This window comes from Hipposideros armiger, unplaced genomic scaffold (genome assembly GCF_001890085.2).
Source record: "Hipposideros armiger isolate ML-2016 unplaced genomic scaffold, ASM189008v1 scaffold_141, whole genome shotgun sequence".
NCBI lineage: Eukaryota > Metazoa > Chordata > Mammalia > Chiroptera > Hipposideridae > Hipposideros > Hipposideros armiger.
In genome coordinates this window covers 2,036,125-2,063,799 of record NW_017731491.1, presented here as the reverse complement: position 1 = coordinate 2,063,799, position 27,675 = coordinate 2,036,125, and the positions used below count along the sequence as shown (strand labels likewise).

General features: G+C 41.9%; 1 protein-coding gene across 2 annotated transcripts; it reads left to right on the top strand.

Moving 5' to 3' along the window:
- CRK (CRK proto-oncogene, adaptor protein) lies at positions 1 to 22,617 on the top strand. 2 transcript variants are annotated; one of them, XM_019650484.1, is made up of 3 exons: positions 1 to 402; positions 8,841 to 9,206; positions 20,002 to 22,617. In XM_019650484.1, the coding sequence occupies exons 1-3, from the start codon at positions 162 to 164 to the stop codon at positions 20,007 to 20,009; spliced, it is 615 nt and encodes a 204-aa protein (XP_019506029.1). In that variant the 5' UTR covers positions 1 to 161; the 3' UTR covers positions 20,010 to 22,617. The 2 variants fall into 2 exon arrangements, with proteins under 2 accessions (XP_019506029.1, XP_019506028.1); XM_019650483.1 differs by having other exon boundaries at positions 8,841 to 9,376.
- Positions 22,618 to 27,675: the final 5,058 nt, after the last annotated feature.

Genomic DNA, 27,675 nt, shown 5'->3' with positions numbered 1-27,675 from the left:
AGAGAGCACGTCATTTCCGGTGGGGAAGGCCCGCGGCCGCCGCCGCCATTTCGGGCGCTGCTGTGAAGCTGAGACCTGAGCCGGTCCGCTGGGCGGCGGGCGCCGGGGCTGGAGGGGCGCGCGCGGCAGCGGCGGCCCAGCGTGTAGGCACGGAGGCGGCCATGGCGGGCAACTTCGACTCGGAGGAGCGGAGTAGCTGGTACTGGGGGCGGTTGAGCCGGCAGGATGCAGTGGCGCTGTTGCAGGGCCAGCGGCACGGGGTGTTCCTGGTGCGGGACTCGAGCACCAGCCCCGGGGACTATGTGCTCAGCGTCTCCGAGAACTCGCGCGTCTCCCACTACATCATAAACAGCAGCGGCCCGCGTCCACCGGTGCCACCGTCGCCCGCCCAGCCTCCGCCCGGTGAGGGACGGACAGGACGGGAGGCCCCGGGCGGGGGTGAGGGCCACGGAACTCCCCAGCCTGGCCGGCTGCTCCTCGCGAGCTGATCCCCACGAAGGACGTGGACAGAGGGATGGTGTGATGGTGGCAGGGGGCGGCTTGCTGCTGGGGCTGGTTCCCACAGACCAGCGGGAGTGTGTGGGGGAGGAGGAGCCGCTGACCCAGGCCTCTGGGTGTGACTTGGAAGGACAGCCCAGGGGAAGGGGAACTGCTTTGGCCCCAGGGTGGGGCTAGCGCCTGGGCCAGGCACAAGGGCAGGGCCGGGCAACGTGGGGACAAAGAGCTGAGGGGAATGTTGGCACTGCGGGGGCATCACTTGGCAGCGGTGCTCAGAATGAATCCGATAATCCTACAAGTGGCTTTTTAGGCTTGAAACATTTCCTGCAATGGTGGGAAGCCGGGTTTGGCTATACTCCCCTGGTGGCCTTCTGTAGGAAGTCACCACATACTGGCCTGGAGGGATGGAGACACCCTTCAGGAAACCGGTCAGCTTTTTCCTTTCTTGGGCATTTTTCCAAAATACTTTTACCGTCCTCGTCCCTCGCGGAGGACGAAGGTGGTGAGCTCAGTGCCTTCGTGATAAAAGGCCCTCTATGGCCAGCCCAGAATAAGCTGATGCTCTGTTGACTTTGCCTAAGAGATCTTAGTGTCCAGAAAACTATCTTCCACAACTAGAGGGTTCCATTTTTCAAAGTGTTTAGTGGAGGAAAGTTTTTTTTTTTCTTTCATGAAATAAATCAGAAATAAGCCAATGGAAACAATCCCTTCTCTGAAAGTGAATGGAACTTCATTTTTCCTGGGACTTAAACATTGTCAGTCTTATACTTTAGGGCCTTTTCTTGCCCAGTAAGTTGGGGCTGTGATCTCAGTCTTTCTAAATATTGGGAATAGACCTTGCTGGGCAGAGTCTCTGAATTTAAATGATCAGCACTGGGTCTTCCTTGCCAGGGATCTGTGAGATATGACTATCTTACCTGTGCCATTGGAGTTGTTGAAATATTAGGGAAATTTATGCACTTCGTACTTGAGATTCGGGAGGTACAGAGTAATTCTGAGGTGACCATTATCTATCTGTGTAACAGCACCAAGAGTTCTTGTGCCTTCTTGCTGTTCCCAAGATGAAGCAGTTTCCTCTTGACCAGCTGAGACTAGATCCAGGCCAGTCTCAAGTGAATTAGGAGGCTCCTGAGCCAGGCTTTGCAGACTTACCCTTTTAGGATAGTCCTAATTTAGATTTATTCACTCTGGTCAGAAATGGGGAGACAGGATATAGTCAGTCTGTTTGTTCTTAACACATTCCGATTTTAAAAAGAGTGTGGGATCTTTAAGTACACATTATCCTAGGACTTTCTCAATCTGGTTGGTTTAATAATATTATAATATGAGATGGGAATATTGATGTAACATTTGCCCCATACCAGATATATTCTGCTTTTTACTATATGCATGGTGTCTAGGGTATTTTGTTAACAGTGCAGTGAAATGATGACGAATTGTCACTGAAACTCAATTTTCAACCTTTTGTTTGTGTATGTGTTTTATTGGTTGCAAAATTTGGAAATGGCAGCAGGCAGGTTTCTTAGTTTGAGCTTTCTCCACACCTTGGCGTTATGACTGTATCTCAGCGCTTGATATTGAGCTCCACCTTTTCATAACATATATGAGTTCAGATCCTTGGCCCAAGAGAGAAGGTAAAGATTGTCAAAGTTTGTCAATGGGGTGTGGAAAGTTCATGGGCATTGTGGTAATTCTTTTTGCCATATACCCTATTTTCCACGGCGGGCAATTGGTTGGGTTGCTGTCTTTATAAAGATTACTTAATCTTTTTCTCACCCTCCCCCATCAAGCTCTTTTTCTTTTGAAACCACACAGAGGAAATTTTTGAATTTTAGAAAGGCATATACAATATTAATAACTAACATTTATTGACTGGCTGTTGTATGCTGGGTACTTGGCTGAGCACTTTATGTGCTTTACCTCATTTGCTGTCTGTAACAGTCTAGTGAGGAATACCCTGTGATCTCCATTTATTAAAATATTTCCATTTTATAGATGAGGAAACTGAGAATCAGAGTCCATAACTTGGTCACACAGCTTGTCAATATTGAGCCAGAATTCGAACCTAGGAATTCTGACCTGAGAGCTGACACTATTACACTGTATTCCTTTCCATCAAAGCCAGTTTACTTTTGAAATCCCAGCAGTGCACTTAGAGGACTCAACACTTTTGTCTCTGTACTGGGGTCCCAGGTTCTATCTAAAGACCAAAAGGAAAGGATGACAAGAAGAAACTGGCATTAGTGTTCAGACAGTACACATCTGTCTAAAATTCAATGATGAGGAGGCTTTTAAAATCCTTATTTGGGAAATGAGCTTTTTGCTTAGGGTAATATAATGTATTTTGTGGATATAATACCTAGGTACAATTTGTATGGAATGGCTTAGATACAGTTTTTAGAGGCTTAGTGGTAAAATTGACCAGGAATTCTCAACTTTATCCAGTGAACCTATTTTTAACTTAGATGTTCAACTCCTGTAGGCTACGGATGCTGCCATAGCTTGGGAGTGCCCTGGCTGTGCCCCAGAGCCACAGGGCAGGGCTTGGTCAAGTCTACTGGTCATACTCTGTCAGGTCAGACTTCAAGATGTACCTCTTGAGAAGGCTTTGCAATCATTGATCCACTACTTTCTTTCTCTCGGAACAATGAAATATTACTAGACTTTAACCAGTAAATAACAGACAGAACTGAATGTGAGTTGGGAGAGTAGTTTCAAGCTTGCGCTCTTGAGCCTGGGTTTGAGTCTTACTGACCTGACATTTACTACTTAATATAACTTTGGGCAAGTTCTTTAGTCTCTCTGCCTCAGTTCCTCATCTGTGAAAGAGGGAAAATTGTAATACTGACCTCATAGGGTTGTTGGGAGGATTAAATGAGTTTTAGTGTAGTAAATGCTTCGGAATGGGGCTGGTATATAGCAAGTACTCAGTAAGTAATAGATATATCAATCTTATGAAAATAGCTGTGAGGTTGGGAGGGAGTTGAAACAAAATGGAAAATGTTGTCAGCTTTGAGAGGGTCACACGGTGTGGGTTGGTGAGCACTGGTAAAACAGCATGTCTTAGGGAGTAAGTGTTGGGGTAGAGGTGGGTCCCGTGCATCAAGAAGTGTGAAAAGGACCTTGGAGTCAGTACATGGAAATGGGATGGAGCCTGCTGTTACGCCCCTCAACGCAGAGCCTCCTTCAACATCAGTGTTTCATTTGTTTATCTCATCTTTGCAGTTCTTAAACCTGGTCCTCGTGTTTTACTCCTCAGTATCAGAGTATCCCTCTATTTCATGACTCTGGAGAAGTTCTTCAGTGAGTAACTTATAGTTTTTACACCAAAAAAAAAAGATTCCATGGTAAAAGGAAGTAGATGTATTTGTTGCAGGACTTCTCCAACCCTTTACTATGACTCTCCAAGAGAGGCAGGTATTGGATACTGGGGTTTTCAAACTTATTTGACCACAGCTTTTTGAGAAGCATCTTGAGATTCTGTGGAATCTTTTCTGGGAAACAGTGCAGCGGACTTTGGATTTAGGCATAAACTGAAAATTTCTAAAAGAATTCAGAGGTGGGGCGTATTAAGCTACATTTCCCCTTTTTTGAGCACCTATAATATACTGGCTACCTATAGGAACTTTATTAGATAGGTATTTGGCCCCATGAGATGGTAAGCAAAAGCTCATACAGCTAGTAAATGGCAGAGCCAGAATTCATCCAACCCAGTCAGTCTGAATCTGCAAAGTACCATGCTGATATCCACCGTTTATAGAAAGTTCTGTTTGCTTAGGAGCCCATACATCCTGATGTCTCTTTAGGATACCTTCACAAATGGAAGTCAGTGGCCTTTTTAGCCCTTTGTATTGGACAGGTAGTGGGGAGCGTTCATCTAAGCAACCTCTAAATACTATAGGCCAAGGAAAAGGAAGAGGGAGTGGGAATTCGGGAAAGAAGAAGGGAAAAAGAGGAGGTGCTGTGAGATCAAGGAGAGGCTGATGATGGCACCTCTGTGGTGGTACTCATGCCAGAAGTGACCCAGCCTGTTTTAGGCCACAGAGCTCTTGGATGTTCTTCATAAAATTTGCAGGGAGCAGTGTTGTAAAAACTGATGTAGTAACCCGAGGGCTAAAATGCTTAAAAGTAGTAAGTTGGGCACATACAGAAACCAAAACAATAACTGTTCGTGTTGATTTTGATTTCCGAATGTGTTAGTTGGTAACTGCATGTCCAGAATCCAGTACAAGTTTAATGTACAGCAAGTCGGTGAGGTTTTCCAAGTCTCAGCAATGAGAACCCTGTCGTTGGTTCAGTTCTCTAGACTGACTGACTGTATCCCCTTCCTTTCCCGCCCCTTCTATTTCCTGCCTTTGGCTGTTTGTGGTTGGAAGGAGATGAACTAGGGAAAAGGAGCCGGGACACATAGTTGTGGTGAGGTTTGGGCTTATCTGTGACTTATGTATATTCTGTTCCCCTCCTTTCCCTTATTCTGGAGTTTGAATTAACAAAGTTCAATTGCTCCATACATCTAACTGCTCCAGCAGTACACAAAAACAAGTATTCCACTGTGGAATTATTATAGTGTCATTAGGATAGAAAAAGAATTTATAGGTAATGTCAGAAATTTCCTTGGTGTTTAGCTTGTATTTCTGTGACTCTTCAGATTGCCAAGTGTAAAAAAAAAAAACCATAGTGGGTCCAGTTCACACCATGAATCATTTGAACAAGAAATGAATTGAACCAACAACTTCCTACCTTTATGACAGATGAGCTGCCAGCTTTTAGAATTTTCACACTGATCTTTGTAGGGGACTTGGCTTAGTGGTCTTATTTGTTCTTCTAAACCCTGTCCCCCCAAAACAAACAAACAAACAAAATACCACATTTCACTTTACTTGGGCTGGTACAGTAAGGGAGGAACTATAAAAAGGGATGACGGAGTGGTTGCCTTCCATCTTGGAGTGAAAAGGGTACCTTGCAAATGTTTAGGGATGGTCAGAGCTGCTCTTCATTGTGATTTTGTTGTATCTGAGAACAGGGTTTGTTGTTGCTACAGTTTGTAAGAACACATCTCCAGTTGAAAGTGAAAGCTACGGGGTGAAAAGATTTCTTCTTAAGACATGCTGCTTTGCTCTTGCTCGCCAACCACTCTATCCCTGGCTATGCTATGAGCTTTTCAAAGCTGGGGACAGATTTTTGTTTAACTTCTTTCCCTCGTTTCAGAGTTACGTTCATTAAGAATAATATCTAACATTTACTGAGCACTTATTGTCTGCCAGCCACTGTCCCCAAGGGTGAATGGTGAAACCATTTGGCTATTGTATCTTGGCATGTAGTTGGGTAAACTCTAGGAAGGGAGCTTTTCTCCTCAGGTTGTCATTAGGACCATTTCCTAAGCCATGGGCACTCTGCTGGTGTGAGGGCTCTCCCTACCACTCTGCCCCAGAGACTGTCTCCACCAGGCAGTGCTAAGTAGGTATCCTTGGAGCGGACAACTGACCCTATCCTTAACATAGTTCAGCTGACCTGAACGATCGCTGCATTAGCCCAGTGGTAATAGGCGAGGGAGCCATGTGTCATCTCCTTGCCTACCAGACTTGAATAGAAATAATTTCTCATCCGTGATCTACTTTAGTGAAGAGAAACTCCAAAACATAGCACCACCATGCTCTGGTATGGTCGTAACCAAAATTCTCTCTCTAGTCTTGCACTTGGAACTATTGGGGTTACATTCTGCTGGTGCCCTGTGATTGTTTGTCATAGATGGACAGTCCTGGGTTTAGGCATCTATTTCAGCATCTTGAGTTGGAGAGACAACCAGCATTACTGAGTGTGGGCTATTAACTTGTTTTAGCTTACAGCTAAATGAATTCCACAGATGGACTTTTGTGATATAAGAAATGTGTAACTCTCCCTTAAATTGTGTCTTGCTCTCATCATTCATGTGGATGAAAAGATAAAGGCACTCATCAGTACTCATTCTGTATTGACGACTTTTGGCTAACTTCCAAAGTTTATCTTCACTCGTAGAGAATTTTAAATGTGCTCTTTTTCATTATTCTGGAAGAAATGTTTTCTAACATTGAACAAAACAATTATGTCTCATTTTTGTAGAGTAGAAAATTAGACATCTGGGCTGCCACGGTGTTCCTGTTTCTCAGCATTAATTGCTGTGGCTTTTAGATGGGTGGGCCAGAGTTAATACAAGTAGAAAGGGTAGATTGGCCATTTTCCCCTAACAAAGCACTTGAACAAGTAACCTTCACAAAGAAGTACAAATAGTCAATAAAGTTATAAACATCAAGCAATCAAAGATATTTCAAAAGAGATAACCTTTCTCATTAAATTGGCAATGATTTTTAAAATGCTCTTTTGACTAGGATATAGGGGAAATGGGAACTTATGAACCACTGGTGGGAGTATAAAGTGGTATAAATTTTTTGGAGGGCAGTTTGGCAACATAAACCTTAATGTTCTTACTGTTTGATCCAGCAATTGCATTTCAAGGAGTTTATTCTAAGGAAGTAATAAAATATTAATAGATAACAGAAATGCTCATAATAGCATCATTTGCACTACTGGAAAGTTGGGAATACTTTATAGCCCTTAACAGTCACATTCTTAAAAAATATGGAGTCATTATTATATAAAATAAAATGTTTTTATTTTATAATAAAAAAGGCAAGTAACCCAGTAATAAAAATGTGAGTATGTTTATGACGTGTGTATATATTCAGAGGGTGCCAAAATAATGTGTATACATTTTAAGAAAGGAAAAAACTGTATTAATCATAATATATACCGATACCAAAAGATGAATACAAGTCACCTTTGACTTCTCTAATGATAAGAGGTGCTCAGAGTGGTTACCATCAGTGTCCAGACCCTTCTGATAATGGTGAACTTGAGCATAGATAACTTCTCTTAAAATGTGTATACTTTTTTTGGCACCCCCGGTACGTACACATACATACACACACAGCAGGTGTATATATATTAAAATCTGGAATGTTATAACTCAGAGTGCTAAGAATGTATCCTGTGGCAGGGATAAGGTTGATTAAAAAAACAAAAACAAATTCCACAAAAGCCAATTTTCTGTAGAGCTATTTATTACTTATCAGGAAACCAAAAGGTAAAAAAAAATCCAATAAAGATGATTTGATGGTTTGGGTGCTTAGCAGAGTACAAGTTAAAGGTTGTAGTCCTCATTAGAAAACTTTGTTTCTTACTTGAACTGATATATCCTACAATTTTAGAATCTCAGGATAGAGAGAGAATACATTCTGAAGTTTGCCCTGTGTCTAGTGTAGGGCCACACATATCTTTGCATTATGGGAATTTTTTTTGTTTTTGTTTTTGTTTTTTTGTGTTTTTTTTTTTTAGCTGAGCCATCCTGCTACCTGTTGGCAGCTCACCGGCTGCTCAGCTCGGGCTGGACTCGAACCGCTGTTGCTCAGAGCTCAAACTCTTGAGCGAGCTCTTAACCAACTGAGCCACGCATTATGGGAATTTTAAGCATTCCTCATATGTCCTTTTTCTTGGATCCTCAGTGTGTCACCAGAGGTTGAGGATTTTAACACTTTATTTTTTTTCCCTAAGCATCCTTTTTTCCTTTTTTTCATGACCTGTTTGCTTCTAAGGGAACAATCCAGTTCCCACGTTTTATTTACGTGAAGGCCCTTGGAATTGATTTGTAAGCAGTTAGCTTCTTAGTTTCTCTGTTTAGGCTCCTTGGTTTTTTGCCTAATTAAACTTTTTTTTTCTTTTTTTGCTGTCAGAAATGAAATTGAGATCAGCAATCATAGATTTTAAAAAAAGATAGTCTTAAAATTCTTCTTTTGAATCGTGCATTCTAGATATGAAGAGAATGAACGTATGAGCCCAGTGTAGATAGATACCAGATTATCCCCACCTCTTTCTGTAATAGCTGCAGGGACCTATAAAAAAGGAGAACTTACTACATACATATACTGAGGTTGAAAAGAAGATTGCAACAAAACCTTGAACCTTATGCGACTGTGTAAATCAGATAGCAACAGAACATTTTGGGAGAATGAAGAAAAGGTCTCCGTGATGCTCTCTGTCTTTGATCCAGTATGAGAGTGTGTGGCCTGGCTTATCATGGCCCCCTGTTCCTTTTCTGATGCAGGTGGTGATGGGCATCTTTCTTCCCAGGGAATGCTGCAAAATAAGGTTTCAGTTTACTATTAGAAGAAGGGGTTATTTTTTTTCTAGGCAGTTTTTTTTTTTCTGATTAAATATTGACTAAATGTGTGTGGGAGATGCTTTAAAAATCTGCATTTTATCACCAATGTAACACCTATTTAAATAATATCCTGCTCTCTTTTTTCCAGGGGTGAGCCCCTCCAGACTCCGAATAGGAGATCAAGAGTTTGATTCATTGCCTGCTTTACTGGAATTCTACAAAATACACTATTTGGACACTACAACGTTGATAGAACCAGTTTCCAGAGCCAGGCAGGGTAGTGGAGTGATTCTCAGGCAGGAGGAGACAGAGTATGTGCGAGCCCTCTTTGACTTTAATGGGAATGATGAAGAAGATCTTCCCTTTAAGAAAGGAGACATCCTGAAAATCCGGGATAAGCCTGAAGAGCAGTGGTGGAATGCAGAGGACAGCGAAGGCAAGAGGGGGATGATTCCAGTCCCTTACGTGGAGAAGTATAGACCTGCCCCCGCCTCAGTATCGGCTCTGATTGGAGGTAACCAGGAGGGTTCCCACCCACAGCCACTGGGTGGGCCGGAGCCTGGGCCCTATGCCCAACCCAGCGTCAACACTCCGCTCCCTAACCTCCAGAATGGGCCCATTTATGCCAGGGTAATCCAGAAGCGAGTCCCTAATGCCTACGACAAGACAGCCTTGGCTTTGGAGGTACATAATGTGCAAAATATAGAAAGAAGAGATCTGCTACAGGGTCTCCCTTTCAGACCTCTTAGAGCTTTGTAGGAATGCTGAATACAAGCACCAGCATTGTGATGTTGTTGTAGATGTTGAACCATTAAGTACTGATTTTGGCGTTTAATGTTGGGTTTTTTTTATAGAAAACCTATCTTGAAATGAGTAAGCTTAAAATTGTATAACTGAATGTTCTGATTGATCTACTAAACACACTTGACTACTTTAATAACATCACGGAAATTAACCTAAAATATTTGTTCTCATCTCCATTCTAATCTGTTTCTTTCTTTCTATTTATCATTGTCTATAATAAGATGGGCGCACACAGATTTGAATATAAGTGGCCTCTATCAAAGCACTAAAATGGAACTTTCCCACAAAAATTTAACGTTTTTAGTTGAGGGGGCTGGGGTTCCTTACCATTGATTAATTGATTGTATTCATCAAGTAAGAATTTGGAGGGAGGGGGGATATTTGGAGAGGAACAGTAAAGCATAGGGCAAGTGTGAAGCAGTACATTCCCAAAAGTATGATTTCCAAGGAGCAGCAGGTTTACTTGGTCTTTGTTGTTTAATGCATTTTGCAGGCGAGAAGCCAGTTCCTCCTGAGGAATAAGTTACTGCCTTTCACCGGTAAACAGTTATCCTTGGTAGCTCATCCCGTCTGGCCAACCATTGCATTGTGTTTATTCCTATAGTCCTCTCTAGCACTCACAGCTTTGTCTCTTACCTACACCCTCTCCCTATCTTAGTTACGCAGAATTAGTGGGTCAGCAGAAAAGCTTGTTCCAAAGTGGCATGCCATCCCGTCTTTCAGAGCCTACTGATATGATAACTGGAATGTAAGCAAGTAGCTTTCATAGTACAGGCTGAAATTATGTGAGCACAGATTAGCAGAGAAGGGGCAAAAGTGTTTTCTTGTAAACTAAAAGCTCTAAATTTCGTTTCCTTTGGTCATGTTCACACACTGAGAGTGTCAGAGCTGCCCTCTAAGTGAGACTGTTAGCCCACAGAGTAAGTTATAATTTATTTGAACCAGTCTCTGGTATTATTGGATTTGAAATTTTCTTTTACATTCTGGATAGTGGATGCAAAGGAGGGGTAGTTGAGTCTTACAGGTTTGACTGGAAAATGTGTTTTTAAAGTGTATTTTTGAGACTTAAACGTATCATGTCCATGCTTTGATAAGAAATGAAATGTATGTTGTCTATGTTTTTTTCCCCACTTAAAGTTTGGAGGATAAGGAAAACAGAAGTTTCTAGCCTCATGTTTTCATTGAAGCTCAGATGATGGCAACATCCAGCATGGTGCTGTGCGTGTGACAGATGTGACTCTTGACATTTGTTGCAGACCTGTTAGCACTGGGCTGCAGTGTGACAATAGCATTCATGGACCACTCCAGCTCATACCCAGTAGAGAATAGTTACCACATTAATTTTGCTTCCATTTGCATTTCCTTTCTGAAAGAGAATTGTTTTTAATGATGCCTCACTTGATTAGAGGCTTTAGTGTTCAGATGGTTGAGCTGCTTTCCCTGCTGTGAAACAAATTTTGTGAAATAAAGATTTAAGTAGAAAACTAGTTTATGATTTTAGTAGGTTTTCATTTTTGTTTGGATATTGGTTTTGAGTCACATAGGTTGATTGCTAAAGATGACCTCTTCAAGTTCGAACAAATACCCCAAGTAATAGCTTTAGAAAATACCTTATGTGATTAAAAACGTGGTGTTAGTTTAGCATCATAGAATTCTGTAGCTGGAAAGGACCTTAGATATCCTATTCATTATATTAAAAAAAACTGATGTTTAGACAGATTGAATGGATCATTTAAGCTGGTTGGAGGTGGAGATATGATGAACTCTCATCTCCCTTGCTCTACCATACCTATATTCAATCTATGATTCTTTTTGTTTTATAACAGTGCTGCTGCGCTCCTCAGTGCAGGTTATATGTGGTTTCACTGACAGCATATCCTCAGTTGTACTGTCTATGCAGAGAGTATAGTTCTCCTTTCCCATTTTTGGTTTTTCATAGGAGTTGATGCCTAATCCCTGTTGAGATGAGGCTGGAAGAAAAGATTAGGAGACTCTGGCTTTCTGATCTTGGCATTCTGATTTAAAAAAAAAAATCATTGCTGTATTTGACCCACTATAAATCAAAATCTGTAGATAAGCTAGGTACATTTTAGTGGAGTTTTACACTTGAAATTGATTAATTAGAATCATAGCATGGTATGTATGTATGTATTTATATATTTTTCTGCAGGGTTTCTTTTTTTTCTTAAATTACAGTTGACATACAATAGAGCCATTGTATTTTAGAATTGGCAGGACCTTGGAGATAATATACAATATTAGACCAGCAGTCTTTAGATTGCTTCTCAGTGTCCCAAGAGTCCCCAAGATGTGCCTAGGGAGAGAGGGAAGCTGAGGAAAACCAAGGTTCTTGGTTCCCTCTCTTGCTTAACGAAAGCAACTCTATTTTAACTGTGTTATATATTGGGGTCTCTCAAAGATTTTGTTTAAAAAAGTGGGTTTTGTACTATAAAAAAGTAAACTTAAAAAACAGTGCTCAAGAACCACCTGCCCTCACCTAACAGATGGATGTTTTTCTGCATGGTACATTTGCTGTGACCAGAGTTCCCGACTGGAATAGAATTTATTAGATATTTACTCTTTTCCCACCCACCAGATTTCTCTAGCAGGGATAACGGCTGTGGAAAGAAGGGATTAATTCTAGTGAACAACCTAAATAGAGGTATCTGTCTGCGTACTGTAGTTCTGTGGGTCAGCCAGTCACTCATATTATGGGGAATATAACTGAACCAGACAGACACTTTCTGTTCCATCCTGGAGCTCCGGGTAAAGGCAGATTTTTAGCAAATGTAGATATGCTGAGTGTTTTGAAGGAGAAATACTGGAGATAACACTAGAATAGTGCAGAGGCACCTTTCATTTTTTTGAGCTAAATTTTGATCTTAGATTTTTGTCTCATGGTTCCTTGGAAGCTAGAATAGTGATGAGTCTTATCTTGTAAATTGCAGGTGTTAAAGTTCATTTTATGCCTCTGTAGACTGTCCAGAGCAATCAGATTATCTTTAAATGCACTAATCATGTAACTTGCATTCTATGACTCAACCTGGCATTTTGCCCTTGATAAATGATAAGACTTCAGAGTAACCAAGGAGCATTTCCGGTGTTCCTAGGTTTGGACCTTCAGGGCACAGATAAGGAAGGTGTAAAGTGCTTTGAGTCTCTGATTATGTGTAGCACTGATTACATCAACTCCACATCTTCCCATATGGAACTCTATAAACCTAAATTGTGAAGATCTTTTGGCCTGTGTATGGAAAATAGGACTAAAGACCCCAATTTTCTCTTTGTTAACAGTGAAAATGAGATTGGAAGGTATAAGAACATGAGTGGAAAGTCCTAAATGTGTCCAGTTTGTCTTTTTCTGGAATTATAGGTCTAGATTTCTGTATTGTTCATTGAGACAAGTGTCTACTCTCCCTCTCCCTTCCATTCTATTTGCACATCTTCATTTCATATCATAGAATCTCAATGGGAAGAGGCTTTGAAAGCAACTAATCCAGCCTCTCAGACATTGAAGGCAGGCCCTCTGGTATCTTCACAGGTGATTTTTTTTGTTTGTTTTTTAAGATTTTATTGGGGAATCGGGGAAGGGGAACAGACAAGTTGCTGTCCTTTTGTTCTTCAGTCTAGTTGTGGAGGACGTCGCTTCACTGGCCCATGTTAGTATTATCATTGCGCTCTTCTCAGGTGAGGCAGTCGCTCGCCGGCCATTGGATGGCCTCTCACGGCAGCTCACGAAAGCTCACGCCCGCTGCTGGCCAGCCCCACTGCAGCCTACACTGTCACCGGTAACTCACGGCATCCCAGCTCCAGGTCGAGCTGTTGTTCACCGTCTTAGCTGTAGAGCGCGCCATGTCACTGGCCCTCATGTGAGATCCGAACCGGGGCCCTGCTTTTCAGAGCTGGCGTCCAAAACCAACTCCTAACCAACACGCCACTTGGCAGGGCCTCACAGGTGATTTTTAAACACCTGTTTGAGTATCTCTACTTTTGGGGAACTCGCTATCACCCACAGCAGTGTAGTCCAGAAGTTCCAAACTTGCTTGGTTCATAACACCTGTGTGTCTCAGGACTATTTCATGGTGCCCCCCCGGCCAAAAAAAATACCTAAGAGTTCCATTTATTAAGTAGGTAGGTTCAAACAACTTAAATATTTATATCCTAATAACTTAGTACCCCTTTGAGAAAAACAAACATAATTGAAAGGAAACAATGTTTTAATTTTAATCTAAAGTAACTGCAGTTATGTAACTAATGAGATGTATGCACCTGTTAGGCACTGAACAGTTTCTCAAACCTTGGGATCATATTGAACTCTGCCACCTTCATTTCCTGTTCCACACTTATTTTCATGAGGTACTTGTTTTTTATCATTGCAACTGCCAAAACCAAGCTTTGTAAAGAGATGACATTGTTGAAAAGAAATGCAGTATGATCTAATGTCAAAATTGTCAGCTGTAACTAACTGAGTTACCATGTTTCCCCAAAAATAAGACCCAGCTTGAGAACAAGCCCTAGCATGATCCCTCCAGGATATGGAGGGCACTCACCCCTAACATGAGGGTTTTATGATCTGTTTCAGGGAGAAGGATGCCTTTTCCACAAACTCCTTCAGCTTAAAATACTCAGTATGCCAAGGTGCCATAGTTTGGCACCTAAAATCATGCCATGGCTTATTTTCTGGCTAGGTCTTATTTTCAGGGAAACAGGGTAGTAGTTCACATGGTATAACAAATGTCAACTATTGCTGTGTTTCCATCAAATATTTAAAATATTTTGTGGCACCCCTCTGAGTTACTTGCCACAATGTTTCTAACACTGTACAGTTTGGGAACCTCAGGTCTAGTTTATTGTGTTTTTAGAAAATTCTTTATGTTTCGCTAAGTGTACCGACTGTATGTAGTTACCTCCTCACTTCTCTCACCAAGGGGATAGGGAATGTGGTTTTAGGCATTACCAGTTGTTGAGCTAGCAAAGAACTTTTCTGACTTGGGCTAGAACCAGGGTGAAATCTGTCTTTCAGGATATGGTGGGCTGCTTTTTCTTTTCACCTGGAAGCCTAACAGTTAAATCTCAAAGACGTGCAACTTTTCACCAGTACAACCTGAGCCCATTTTAGTCCATCTCTGAGGCAAGTGAATCATTAAGGCTGGATTGTCCTCAATTGTTTCCGTTGATAGGAAGGACTGTAGATGGGTTTTAAATACTAGAATAAATGCCCATTCCTTAGATCAGGATCTGCAAGCTTTTTGGTAAAGGCCCTTATGGTCTCTGTCACAACCACTGAGCTCTGCCATTGTAGCAAGAAAGCAGCCATAGACAAAACAACAAATGAGCTTGCTGTGTTCCAATAAAACTATTTACAAAAGAACAGTCAGCCAGCCGAGTTTGGCTCATGGGCCATAGTTTGCTGACCCCTATCTTTTTTTTCTCCTTCAGCTAAATCTTGAAATATTTACCAAATGTGAACTTGGTGTGCTTGAAAATGTGTGAAGACAAGGCCCCTGTATTCATCTCTGTACATGCTTTTCCCTGGCTTTATTTATATGAATTTGTGTGTGTTTCCTGTCCTGATCTCACTGGAATCCTGCAGCAAGCCTGGATCAAAGGAATGCTGGCAGTCATTGATGCTTTTCCTGTTAGATAGTAGAGACAGAAAGTAGAAAAGCGGTCATCTGGGGTTTACACCAGCCAAAGAGGTCACACAGTTCCCTGATGTCTCCTGTTTAGTGAATACCAAAAACTCAACGCCATTTGGGTTCCATGTTCTTCCTGATTCCACTGGAACTCATTGGTGAAGATCAGCTGGGTAATGTTTTGCTCCGGACCATTTCTAGATTTGACCACATATGTACCAGATCGTGATTTACCTTGGGAACTACACAGAGCTAGGAAAGCAACCAGTGTTCATTGGGTTCCCTGGGAGTAAAGAAACAAGTAACCATGTTCAGCCCTCTTTACATATGACACAGGATTTCCTTACAGACTTACTCCTAAGGATGTATAGGATTGGGAGGCTGAGGAACTGGACACTAGAACAGTACCTCAGTGGTGAAAGAATTGTCACTGTCTCTCTTTCACAAGGTCTGCATCACAGAAAAATTAGCTGCTGTGTAGTGCTTCCTATCTTCTGTAAGTTCTTTCTTGTTCATTGGTATGCGGATGAACATTTTTTTTCCCATCTATAACTTGAATTTTGAAATCAATAGTGTTAGAATTAAGGTTATTACTGCACTTACTGATGAGTATGTACATTACTTTGTATCATTGCAAAGTAACATTTCTGGAGCAAGTACTTAGTTTTGCTTTCTTTGTCTTTGAAATAGTACACCAAGCTTTAAACCCATGTGCTTTCCCCTGATCCTCCCTGGTCTGACCTTGGGGAATTCTGCTTTAGTGAGTTGTTGCCCAACAGGAGAAGGAGCCCACATTTGGAAACGTGTGGTGTTTCTGACTTAGCGAAAGAACTGCACTTAGTGTAGCACCATTTTCTTAGACTGCCCCATCCCCTCCTGTACTGCCATTACCTCAACCCCCAGGCTTGACAGCCACCCTTCCTTAAAAAACTGTTGAAGTGCTGGGGCCTGCGGGGGGGGGTGTCTCTAAGAGTCATGTTGCCTTTGGGACTTGTCTGTTTTTGACCCTGGGAGACCCCATGTGCTTTCACTGTTTCAGGAGAAAGACTACATAGAGTACAAAGGATTATTTAACTTATTAATAAAGCCTTCTTTGAAGTATTTGTACATCAAGACCACTTTGGGCAGGTTAATTAGCCCAGTTAACTGCTTACAACTTTTTTCTTTTATCCATTTAAAAATCAGAATTGTTTCAGAGTCATGGCATAACTTCTTTTTCGCCCTCTGATGTTTGGACCTCACTGCCAATAACCTCTAATCAACTGTAAAAAGAAAAAGATTTTGGATTCCAGAATATGGTGTGTTTCTCCTGAGCTCTCCCCTGCTGGGTAAAATTTTTAGAGCTCTGTATACATTAGAGATGACTCCGATGTTGTCCGAAGGCCTAATTTAATTTGTACATAATTCCTCTCCCCTAGTAACGTCTCAGGAACCGCTACTGTTACACCCCTTGAACTCTGAAAGAAGAAAGGCCTGAGGCAGATCAGGTTTTGTCCTGCTTGTGGAGAAGCTTGTGTGGCTCTATGGTACTGACAACAGCAAGGGGTTGGGCTGGTCTACATTTCAACCTACCTTTCAATTCTTAGAGCTCTGTGGCGTGAGATTTCAGATGGCACTTTGAATTCTTAAGAATAAAGACAATAAAACATTGAGAGAAAAGACGTGCTTAAACTTAGATTTTGATGTCAAGTAGAATGGTGGGCTTAAGGATGTATTTTGAAGAACCATCTTCTACAAAACACAGAAAAGCTAGATAAAATATAACAAACATCCTTTCTTGACATCTTTTTATTTAGATTTGAAACCATTGTGTAAAATGTACTCAAGCATACAGCTCAGAGTTTACAGGCATGCACACCTATGCAGTAACCACCTAGATGAAAGCATAGAACATTTCCAGCCCTCCAGAATTTCCCCTCATATCCTTTGTGTGTTGTTTTTTTGTTTTTTTTTAAAGATTTTATTGGGGAATTGGAAGAGGGGAACAGCGTTGGGGAATCGGGGAAGGGAAACAGACAAGTTGCTGTCCTTTTGTTCTTCAGTCTAGTTGTGGAGGATGTTGCTTCACTGGCCCATGTTGGTGTTGTGATCATTGTGCTCTTCCTGGGTGAGGCAGATCGGTCGCCGGCTGCTTACAGCGGCTCTTGACAGCTCATGCCAGCTGCCGGCCATTCATGCTGCCTGCAAGCCACTCACGGTAGCTTACGGCAGCCTACTGCAGCCTGCGTCGTCGCCAGCGACTCACGGCAGCCCAACTCCAGGTCGAGCTGTTGTTCACCATCTTAGCTGTAGAGGGCGCAGCGTCACTAGCCCTCAATCTGGGATCCAAACTGGGGCCTTGCTGCTCAGAGCTGGTGTCCCAAGCCAACTCTTAACCAACTCGCCACTCGGCCGGCCCTCCTTTATGTTTTTAATGTCAATAAAATGATGGATTCATATATGAGAGCTGTTAGGGATGTTAGCTGGGATATCGTCAAACCAGCTTCTTAAAAGAAATTGGCCCCTTTGTCCCCATCTGGAGGGGAGCTTGACATGAGTAGCAATTTAGATTTTTGATATGAGCATACACATCCCCACCAATATTTTTATTTTTCTTAAAGTGAGGGACTGACTTATATTATTCTGGGTCCTGCTACCAGAATAGCATTTAGAATGACATGAGTATTTTAACAGACAGTACAAATAAATACTAAAAATAGGGGAAAGAAGTGCTGCACTTGAAATAATTGACCTTAATATAGCAAGGGGCTAGCAGCACAGCGGCATTAATGCTAGTAAAGTGAGAGAGAGGGAGAGAGAAGGGTAGGGAGTCAAGGGTAGCTAACAGGTCAGACAATGAAAATTCACTAAATAATAGTCAAATATTATTGTATAAAGCTGATGCTATGAAGCTAGCTTCTTGCAACACTGCAGGAGTTTTAAAAAGAAGGGAGGGAACAAGTGAGGTAAAGTCGGAGAACTACTGGGTTGTCGGAAAAGTCATGACACATTTTTGCAACGAAAAACATAGAAAAAATACGTCATGACTTTTCCAATAACCCAATAGAATTGGGGATATAGGAAGAAACCTTTCAGACTGATGGTACTAGCAAGGAAATTTTCACTTGATGTCCTGGTATTACTCTTCCCAAAGAAAATCTTTACCTGTCATAATTGGCCTGCTCAGTTGTCAGGAACTGTGAATTGGAATATTGCTGGAAATAAACAGAACCCTGGTGCTGGCAGCCTATGGGGATCAGATCTGTGTGCAAGGACGGGCGTGCAGCCTCATCCCTTCCTCTCCTCTCCTCACGTCATCAGCCTTAGTCTTTACAGTATTGGCAGACTGAGCTGCTGCTGCTTCTCACCCTTATATCTTACTCCTCTCCAATATTCCCTGGTTTCTGTTTCCTTTTCTCAGCACCCTATGACCCCCACTTTAGGTCTGTGTGGTTTTCAGATAGTTCTTTAGGAAATTATCGACAGGCTAGTAGACAAGCTGGGTCCTCTGGGTGAGATCAAGGTGCTTTTAGAGAAGGTCCTGGGCCTAGGTTTGTGTTGGCTTTGTCCAGAAGTTAGCTTGCAGACATTCTTAGGGAACACTAGGGCCCTGGGAGTATAATTTGAAAGTTCCTGTATAGTAAAAAGAGCATAAATTGGCTTTGGAGCCAGGTACTTCTGGGCTCAAATCCCAGCCCTGCCACTGCCTATGTGACCTCAGGTATATCTAATTGCTCTGAATCTCAGTTTTCTCTTCTGTAAAATGAAAACAATTCCTGTCCTACCAGGGTTATGATGATGATTAGAAAATAATTTATATGAAGTACCCTCTATAATACTTTATGAAAGTTAAATAAATAGTAATTAACTTAGTAAAATCAAATGAACAATTATGCTTAGAAAGTACTTGTGTGCTCAGAACTCAGATGTTGATAGTTAAAGGATAGTCATAAGTTCTTTAGTCCAGTGACATCTGGAGTCTTATCCAAACAAATATTAAACAAGACATCATTTAATATTTTGCCACAGGGTGAATCCATTCACCAGGCTGACCTTGTCTTAAGTTTCATAGCGGGACAGAAGTATATCCTAGATTGTTAAAACTTTATATTTGCTGTTGCAACAGGAAGCTTTTTATAACAAGCAAAAACATGATTTCTCCTATTATTAATTAACTAAGTGGCACAGAGGAAGCAACAGAGTCTGTCAGTATATGGCGGGGTGGGGGTCGAGGGGTGAGCAGGCAGGGTCCTGCCAAGTAGAAGTTGCTGAAGAAGGTGCGCTTTGTATGGAGCCAGTGGAATTTGGAGTTTTGACCTATATCTGCCCAAGTGGGAAAAGCCTTGCCTTGGTAGGACGGTGACGAGCACACTTCATTTTCTGGGATCAAAGGAAATATGCTTCCTATGAATGCCTTCTGCTCTACAAGCAGTAACAGGCCAGAATATGTGTATGTGCGTGGGCTGAGGGATTGTGCTGCTGCTGTGCCGCTGGGGGACGGGGAAGGCAGGGGGAGTCTTTCCCCTAATCCAGAATGGGGGGCGGGTGGGTGGGGGGAGGCAGGAAGCTAAGGATAGTGGGTACAAAGAAAAGGAAGACTAGCTCACTCTAGCTGGGATTACTTGTGAAAAGACACTTAAGAGTTCCAAAAAGTATCACTTTCTAGGATCCTTTTTTTCTGTACTGTATGTTTTTCTGCACTGCTAAAATCACTTCTTCCTTCTGCCTGCATTAACAAGTGGCTGGGGCTTGGGAGGCAACAAATAGCCATTTCTGTAATGTCAGCCTTAGGGCAACCACATGGGCAGGGCATGCCTAACCGTAGAATGGAGTTTTTCAGCTTGCATTCATAACTGGAAATAAAGTGCTCTCCTTATTCTCCTCCTGCAGGTCGGTGAGCTGGTAAAGGTTACGAAGATTAATGTGAGTGGTCAGTGGGAAGGGGAGTGTAATGGCAAACGAGGTCACTTCCCATTCACACATGTCCGTCTGCTGGATCAACAGAATCCCGATGAGGACTTCAGCTGAGTATAGCTCAACAAACAGTATTGCTGACAGATGGGAACAATCTTTTTTTTTTCCAATTGCCATCTATACAGTTTTCTTACAGATGTCAAAACAGTCTAGTTTAAGCGTTCTGTTACCTGTGATCTTTTTTTAGACTGAACTACTACATCCCTAGTCTCATTTATCATGTTCAGGGTACGAAACTGGAGGGCTTGTGTGTTAACTTCTGAATTGGCAATTTTAGGTGGTAGCCACCATGCCTGGGTGTATCAGAAGGGATGGTTGTCTTGCCTTCTTTCTCTCAGGCAGCGCACATCAACCTGTGGAATACTGATGGACAGGAGAGGAGTGTGGAACGCTGCTTACCCTGATTTATTCCGAGGTTTTGTTTGCATTCTGAAACCATCCTATCAAATGGCAATAGACTGTTCCCTTCCACCCCCATGAAGTAATCATGTACCGTGTGAATAGTACCCAGTGGGATTACTTTCTCATTTATAGAACATGACCATTGTATGACTCATCCTGACAGTTCAAATCCTGAGATTGCCGAGGACACTACTAGAGGCATTTGTCTTCCTTCTAGTCAATGCTTCATACTTTTTTTTTCTTGGGATTCTTTGAACCCTTGTCATTCTTTTCCCCCAAACCTACAAATAGGTTAATTCTCCAGAAAAGTGTTTATTTTCATTCCAGATGACAAGCAGGATGTGCAGAGCACTTTATTCAGTGCATAGCTTTAAGCCAGTATTGGTTTCACTGAGTGAACAGCCAAACTCCCAGCTCTCTGCCTTCCCTCAAGGGGTCATGGTAGGTTCACGCTGCTACCGCAGCTCAATAGACTCCTGACTAATGGAATTCCGCAGGGCCATTTCTCCTGAGTGCCAGTATCCTATTAGGGGACTCTTTGGAATTCTTAGCTTCTACGTGGAGTGGAAGGACCAATCACTTAGAATATTCCATAAAAGGTTGTGGGGCCAAATTCTGCCCTTTGCTTTATGTGCAACTTGTATAACAGTCAAGTTAAAATTACGTGAGTTTGGGGGCAGAGTTTGCCCTTTGAAAAATGTTTGAACCAATCGTGAATTACTTATGTATTCATTTCACATGGCCATAATAGTGCTTGAAGGATATTACATTATAAATTGCCTTCGTTTTTGGCTCTTTTTCTTTATGTTCAAGTTTAGTTTGCAAATCCTGTTAAGTATGGAATGGTTTATATGGGGTCAGGTGCTCCAAAGAATAGACTTCTGAGACCAAAAATGATCTAGGCTATTTAGACTACAACATGAAACCTTCAAAGTTAGTTCCCAGTCTAGAAAGGCACTAATTGGTTTATGGTGTGGTATGACCAATAGAAGAAACACCTTGTATTTTGCTTTGGGCCTCATTTTAGAAAAGTAACGTGTCTTTCTAATTGTTTTGCATAGATAATGACTAATTTGTATTTTTTGACATACACCAAATCATGGTATCCCAGTGACTAGCACAAGGTCTGGCACAGCCTGCGTGCAGATGTTTATGTGAGTGAACAAGAGGCATGCAGGAGCTCATGTGGCACAGGGAAGCCAACTGGCCCAGGATCACATACGTTACCACAAGCAAACTAATAAGTTGACGCTAATTTAATATATTTTTACCTCACACTAAGGTATGCTTGATAAAGACTTTAATACTCTACTTTTCAAATGTTAGCACAGTGCTATGCACATAGTGGGTGCTCAATAATGTTGAATGAACAAATTCTCAATACTAGACTTAATTTCATCTGACTACTCTGTTAAAATTTCAGTTAGAGCATAGATACTGTAAAATCCGAATACACATAAAATTTTGTTTTCCGTGAAAGTATGACATCTGAAGTATTTGTAGAAAAACCTTGTCACAACTGATTGGAATGTTTGTATTTTCTTTTGCCTTTGACTTTAATAACGGCTTGTAATGTCTCTTTTCATCATGTGTAATATTAGTGGAACATGCAACTCTACCCGAATCATAAGAACCTCTCTATGATGGGTTGTCCGAAGCCATTATATGAACTGTTGGGTTGGATTTGGCAGGGTGTGGCAGTTGTTGGACCTTAAGAAATCAAAGGACTTCTTCAAAGTATCTTCCAAAAGTAAATGCTAGAATTCTATTCAAGTGCGTATGTACATTGTCACAGAGCAGATTGGCTGCTATATTTTATATAATCATTTCTGCAAAAGCCCATTTTTTGGATACTAATATTTGACATGGTTAATTCTTATTAATTTGTTGGAATTGTTTATTGTTAATAATGCAAATAGATAATTTTTAATTATCCTTAAGTAACATTTCACTATTAATGGTTTGAAATGGCTGATAAGCAAACCAATTTGAAATAAAGTATGAACATGTGCCATTGTATTATAACACTATACACTTTCTTGACAGTTAAATTTTTTTTTAAAATGTTTTTTTGTAGCATGTATTGTATATGTTTATAGTATACGTAGTAAATAAAAATATGGCCAAATGTTTGGCTTGGTGATCTTTTGAAGAAAGTAATCTTTGAATATTTTTCATAAAAGAGCTCAATCTCTTTTATGCTTAGGGAATAAGAGGTGTGTGCACTCAGCCTACAATCATATAATGAGATAAACACTTAGACATACTCCGTGGGTACTCATTAAAGCTGGGATTGATCATTGGTGATATTTGAAAAGGTCTCCAGAAGTCACAAAACATTGATTTGCAGGGAATATAAGAAGAATGATTATATAATGATCAGAAATCTGGAATGGAGGGACAAAGAACATCATACTTGTCCAAAAAGGGTTATATGTCGGTGTAAAGAAACAAGGATGCGGTAGAGGGCTTTGTCAGGCAAATGAGAAGTTTGCGTGTTATACAGTAGATTTTTAGAATGTTAGTGTAGATAGTCAGATATCTCCTTTTTTATTTAAGTAGCACATTTTCAGGGTAGGTAATTACAAACACAGTGTGTGAATATATTTAAAATTGACATTATACGCTCTAGTTTTGTGTTGTGTGGATGCTGACGTTTTAAAATGTAAACAGTCTTTGCCAGTTATGTATACTGTGTTCTGCCTTGGGCCCAAACTACATCTAGTTACTGCTATGTGGACATAGCAATAACAACAGAGTTAAATAAAGGAACCTATGCCAAAAGGAGCCAACCTCGGCATACACAAGCTTAACTGCAAAGTGATTTAAGTATGTTCCAACTTTTTTTGTCAAAGAATAAACTGCCAAAATCTTGTTTTAATATGAGCATATTGAGTGTTGGGTTCCTTTACATAGCCTTATGTTTTGTGACCCTGATCTTCAGACTAAGTTCTGTTCGTCCTACAGATATGAAGAGAGAAGAGGCTCCCTCCATAGAAGAAAATGTGAAAATAGTTCTAAGTTTAACAGGAGGAGGGTAAGTGTGGAGCTCTGCTGCCACACATATCCTGTGGAAAAAGAAATGGGGAGATAAGGTGGGAAGCAAAGAAGAACTAGCCATCGAGAGCAGTGTTTGAGGATCCTCTTAGGGATACAAAACGAAAGCCAGAAATAAATGAGCGGCCAGACTGGCTTTTAAGGGGCTGCTTCCAATATTTCTGTGATTGGCCTGGTTTTCTTAGATTTTAGACCTGCGTTGAATCCTAGAAAGGGTGCATTCAAATATTGACTAAATGTTCAAAGGTAAACTGACTTGGACAAAACTTTCCTGTCTTTTCACTTCAAATGGGGGAGATTTTGGACATTTTCGCTTTCTGGGAGTTGTATATTAGACATGTGTATTAGACGTGGAGGTTGACTTGTTCAAAGCCTCCCTCTATAAATTCCTTTTAGGGGAACTTCATGGAGTTCTAGCCTTATTTCCAGCTGGCGGGGTACATGGGCTTCTTCAGGGTTTTGAGTACCACCAAGGAAACTAGGAAAGCGGAGCTCTAAGGGGAGGAGTCAGATGGGTTCGTCCTTTCTCCTTTATGCTGGGAAAGTCTATGCAGAGTGAAAGTGAATTTGCTACTGTATGAGGGTATACTAATTGCTTGTCAGCTACCTTAGCATTTTGTGTCATACAGGATTGAGCCTCTCTATAGTCGCTCTGCCATTTGTGCATGTTCCTGGACTGACTGCTGCCTCTCTCCTGGGCTTCCAGCCTGACTGTGGGCTCCCCTGACCTTAGCTGGAGGCTCTAACACAATCTTGGCTGCTGTGGCGGGTGTTGCCACAGTGTCCAGAAATACCAACAGTGGGGTGATAGCAAACTTAACCTCACTCATCATTTTGTAACAATTTATTTTGAGAGAGCATCACATGAACCCAAGGATATCTACTGTCACAGAAAGGAGCTACTTTTTTCATCCGTAATCATCAAAGGAGAGTTGGACTCCATATTTTATTGGCAATCTGGGTGCTTCAATGGCTAGAAATTTCAGATGATAGCAGTTCTAAGTGTGTTAACTCCTGTGGAATAGACTCAGCCATTGTGAATCGTACATTCTAGGAGTAATAGGATGAAAATCACATCTAGAACCCCCCCAAGAGGCCCCTGGTGGCTTTCTACAAAGTAACTGTTCTGGTCAAAGTCAGCAGACAAACAGCTTTGTGAGCAGATAGCACCTCTATGTGAGGAAGCAGTAAAAAAAAAGGCACCCCTTCCTCTGTGGACACAGCCTTGTGCCAGCCTCATGGCCTGAAACGTGCAGGTGAGAATGTGATTTGGATTACAAACCCCTCTTGCCACCTCAACCGAGTGTCCCTGTTTGGTGCACAGCTATACGTGGCACTCAGTAAGCATTAGCTTTGATTACTCCGCTTAATGTTCTAGTTGGCAGCCTATTTATAGATGCCCCTTTCCTCCCACAGCCAGTTCATCAACAAGTCCTGTCAGCCCTACCTCCAAAATATTCCCTATTGCACATTTGTAGGACTCCCAACACCCAAGCAGCCATCATCTCTACTGTGGACCACTGCAACAACCTTCCTGGTTATCCACCTTACCCAGTGTGTTCATTACAGAGCAGCCAGGGTGACCTCATAAGGCAAATTTGATCATGGAACTCCCTTGCTTATTTATTTTTTTTAAAGATTTTTATTGGATAATTTGGGGAGGGGAACTGACAAGTTGCTGTCCTTTTGTTCTTCAGCCTAGTTGTGGAGGATGTCGCTTCACTGGCCTGTGTTGGTATTATTGCGCTCTTCCCGGCTGAGACAGATTGGTCACTGGCCTCTGGACGGCTGCTCACGGCAGCTCTTGGCAGCTCACGGCAGCTCTTGGCAGCTCACACCGGCTGCTGGCCGTTCACGCTAGCTGCTGGCCACACACTGTAGCTTATGGCAGCCCACTGCAGCAGGGGCTGCAGCCTATGCCATCGCTGGCAACTCACGGCAGCCCAGCTCCAGGTCGAGCTGTTGTTCACCATCTTAGCTGTAGAGGGCGCAGCGTCACTGACCCTCACGTGGGATCCGAACCAGGGCCCTGCTGCTCAGAGCTGGTGTCCCAAGCCAGCTCTTAACCAACTCGCCACTCGGCCGGCCCTGCTTAAACTTTTTAATGGTTTCCTCTTAAAATATGATCTGCATTCCATAGGATGGCCTACAAGGCAGTGATGACATTTTCTTCAGCCTATCTTGTTCTCTGTACTCCTGGTAGGCTTTCCTTTCAGGTCCTCAGATGGGCAAGCCCTCCCCCATTCTAGAAGCCCTCCTCCCTTTTTTACCTCCCTCCCCCCAACTCTTACTTGTCTCTTAGTTCCAGTTTAAATGTCCCTTAGAGATGCCTTCCCTGAACCCCTAAATCCCATTTATAGTCACATCATTCACCACAGCATTCCTCTCTGATTGTAATATATTTTTGTGATGATTTCATTGCATCTCAGACTACAAATCAGCTCCAGCAGGACAGGAGCAACATCTGATTTGCTTATTAAATCTCCGGAGCCCAGCACAGAGCCTGGCTCACAGCAGACGATACATATTTGTTAAATGAAGGATGTTTTCCTTAGCAGGTTGAGTGCTGGGGAATAGGGACCTCAGCTGCTCCCCACCACCAACACCCCCTGTCCCCACATCCCTGGTCCTATGTATGCTCAAAGGCTGTAGGTTCTTTTTTAAAGGTTTTATTGGGGAATTGGGGAAGGGGAACAGCCACGTTGTTGTCTTTCAGTCTTAGTTGTGGTGGGCACAGCTATCTCAGCTCCCAAGTCCAGTCGCCATCCGGCTGCCCATTGGCAGCTCAGGGCAGCTCAGCTCAAGGTGCCATGTTCAGTCTTAGTTGTGGGTGGGCGCAGCCCACCATCCTATGCAGAGCCAAATCGGCAACCTTGTTAGGAGCATGTGCTCTCACCAGCTGAGCCATCCTGCCACCTGTTGGCAGCTCAGCAGCAGCTCAGCTGGGGCGCAGCATCACTGGCCCATGTGGGAATCAAACTGGAGACCCTGTTGCTCAGAGCTTGCGCTCTTAACCAACTGACCCACACGGCTGGCCTGTAGATTCATTTTAATAGAGGGCAGAGTAAAACCCATTTAGGAAGATCTTTCTGTTGCAGAAACGAAATGCTTTTAAAGTCCGGTCTCAAGGGTTTGGGTGCTTCCATGTGACCACGTCCCTTATCCTTTTCCATAGAAGGGAGGTAACTGGATCACTTAGAAGGGAGCTATATTCGAACAAGGAAGATTATTCACAGTTGTATCTTATTTTTAATTTCTAGCTTTAGCCATACTTTCAAAAAGGCTGAATCCCATTACCTAAAATGCCTATTGTAGTGAAAGTAGCTTAATAAGTATATCCTAAACATTATGCAAAGTAATTACTCCTTATCCTGTTACCATTTAGATATTTAAATAATATAGACCTCAGAGGCAGCAACTCAAAAAGGCAACTAGCAGGAGGAGGGTCCTTGTGAATTCTCTCTATGCATTATGGTGAAGGGCATGACCCCATCCTAATGTCAAGGTAGGTTGGAAGTAGAGAGAATTGGCCTGACTCTTGGGTCCAAATTCTTTTAGGAGTCTTGTGATATAACAAGAAAAAGAAGAAAGCCAGTTCCCATCTTCAAAAAGAACGTAACAAGAGGAAGTGGTTTATTTAAATTCTTTGGTCACATCTTGCACTAGCATCAAGTTCTTCCTCTACTTTCACTTTTTCTTTTGAATAAAAAATTGCCTCAGTTTCTCATTTCCCTGTTAAACATGCCTGTGGGATTAGGTTTATGTCTCAAACAGCTAGTTGCTTCTTGTTCCTTAGCAATTTCTGCCATATGATCAAGGGCAGTCTCTCTGTTGTCATGGCAACCAACATTTACATAAGCAAAAAAACGGGGGAAACATTTGTTGTTTTTGAATGATTTCTAGTAAATCATTATAATGGAAAGATAAAACACCAAGTTGATGGGCTAGCAGCTAGAATTTGAAACAACAGAATGGACTTTTCCTTTCAATAAGATCTGTTTGATAGGTACCACTTTTGGCTATCAAAAAAATCCTATGATACCTGGAAAAAAAAGAATGAATGCGATGATCTTTAATTTTGTCCTTAATCACATTTTCTATAGCAATTAGGATGTGTGGTGTGTGTGTGTG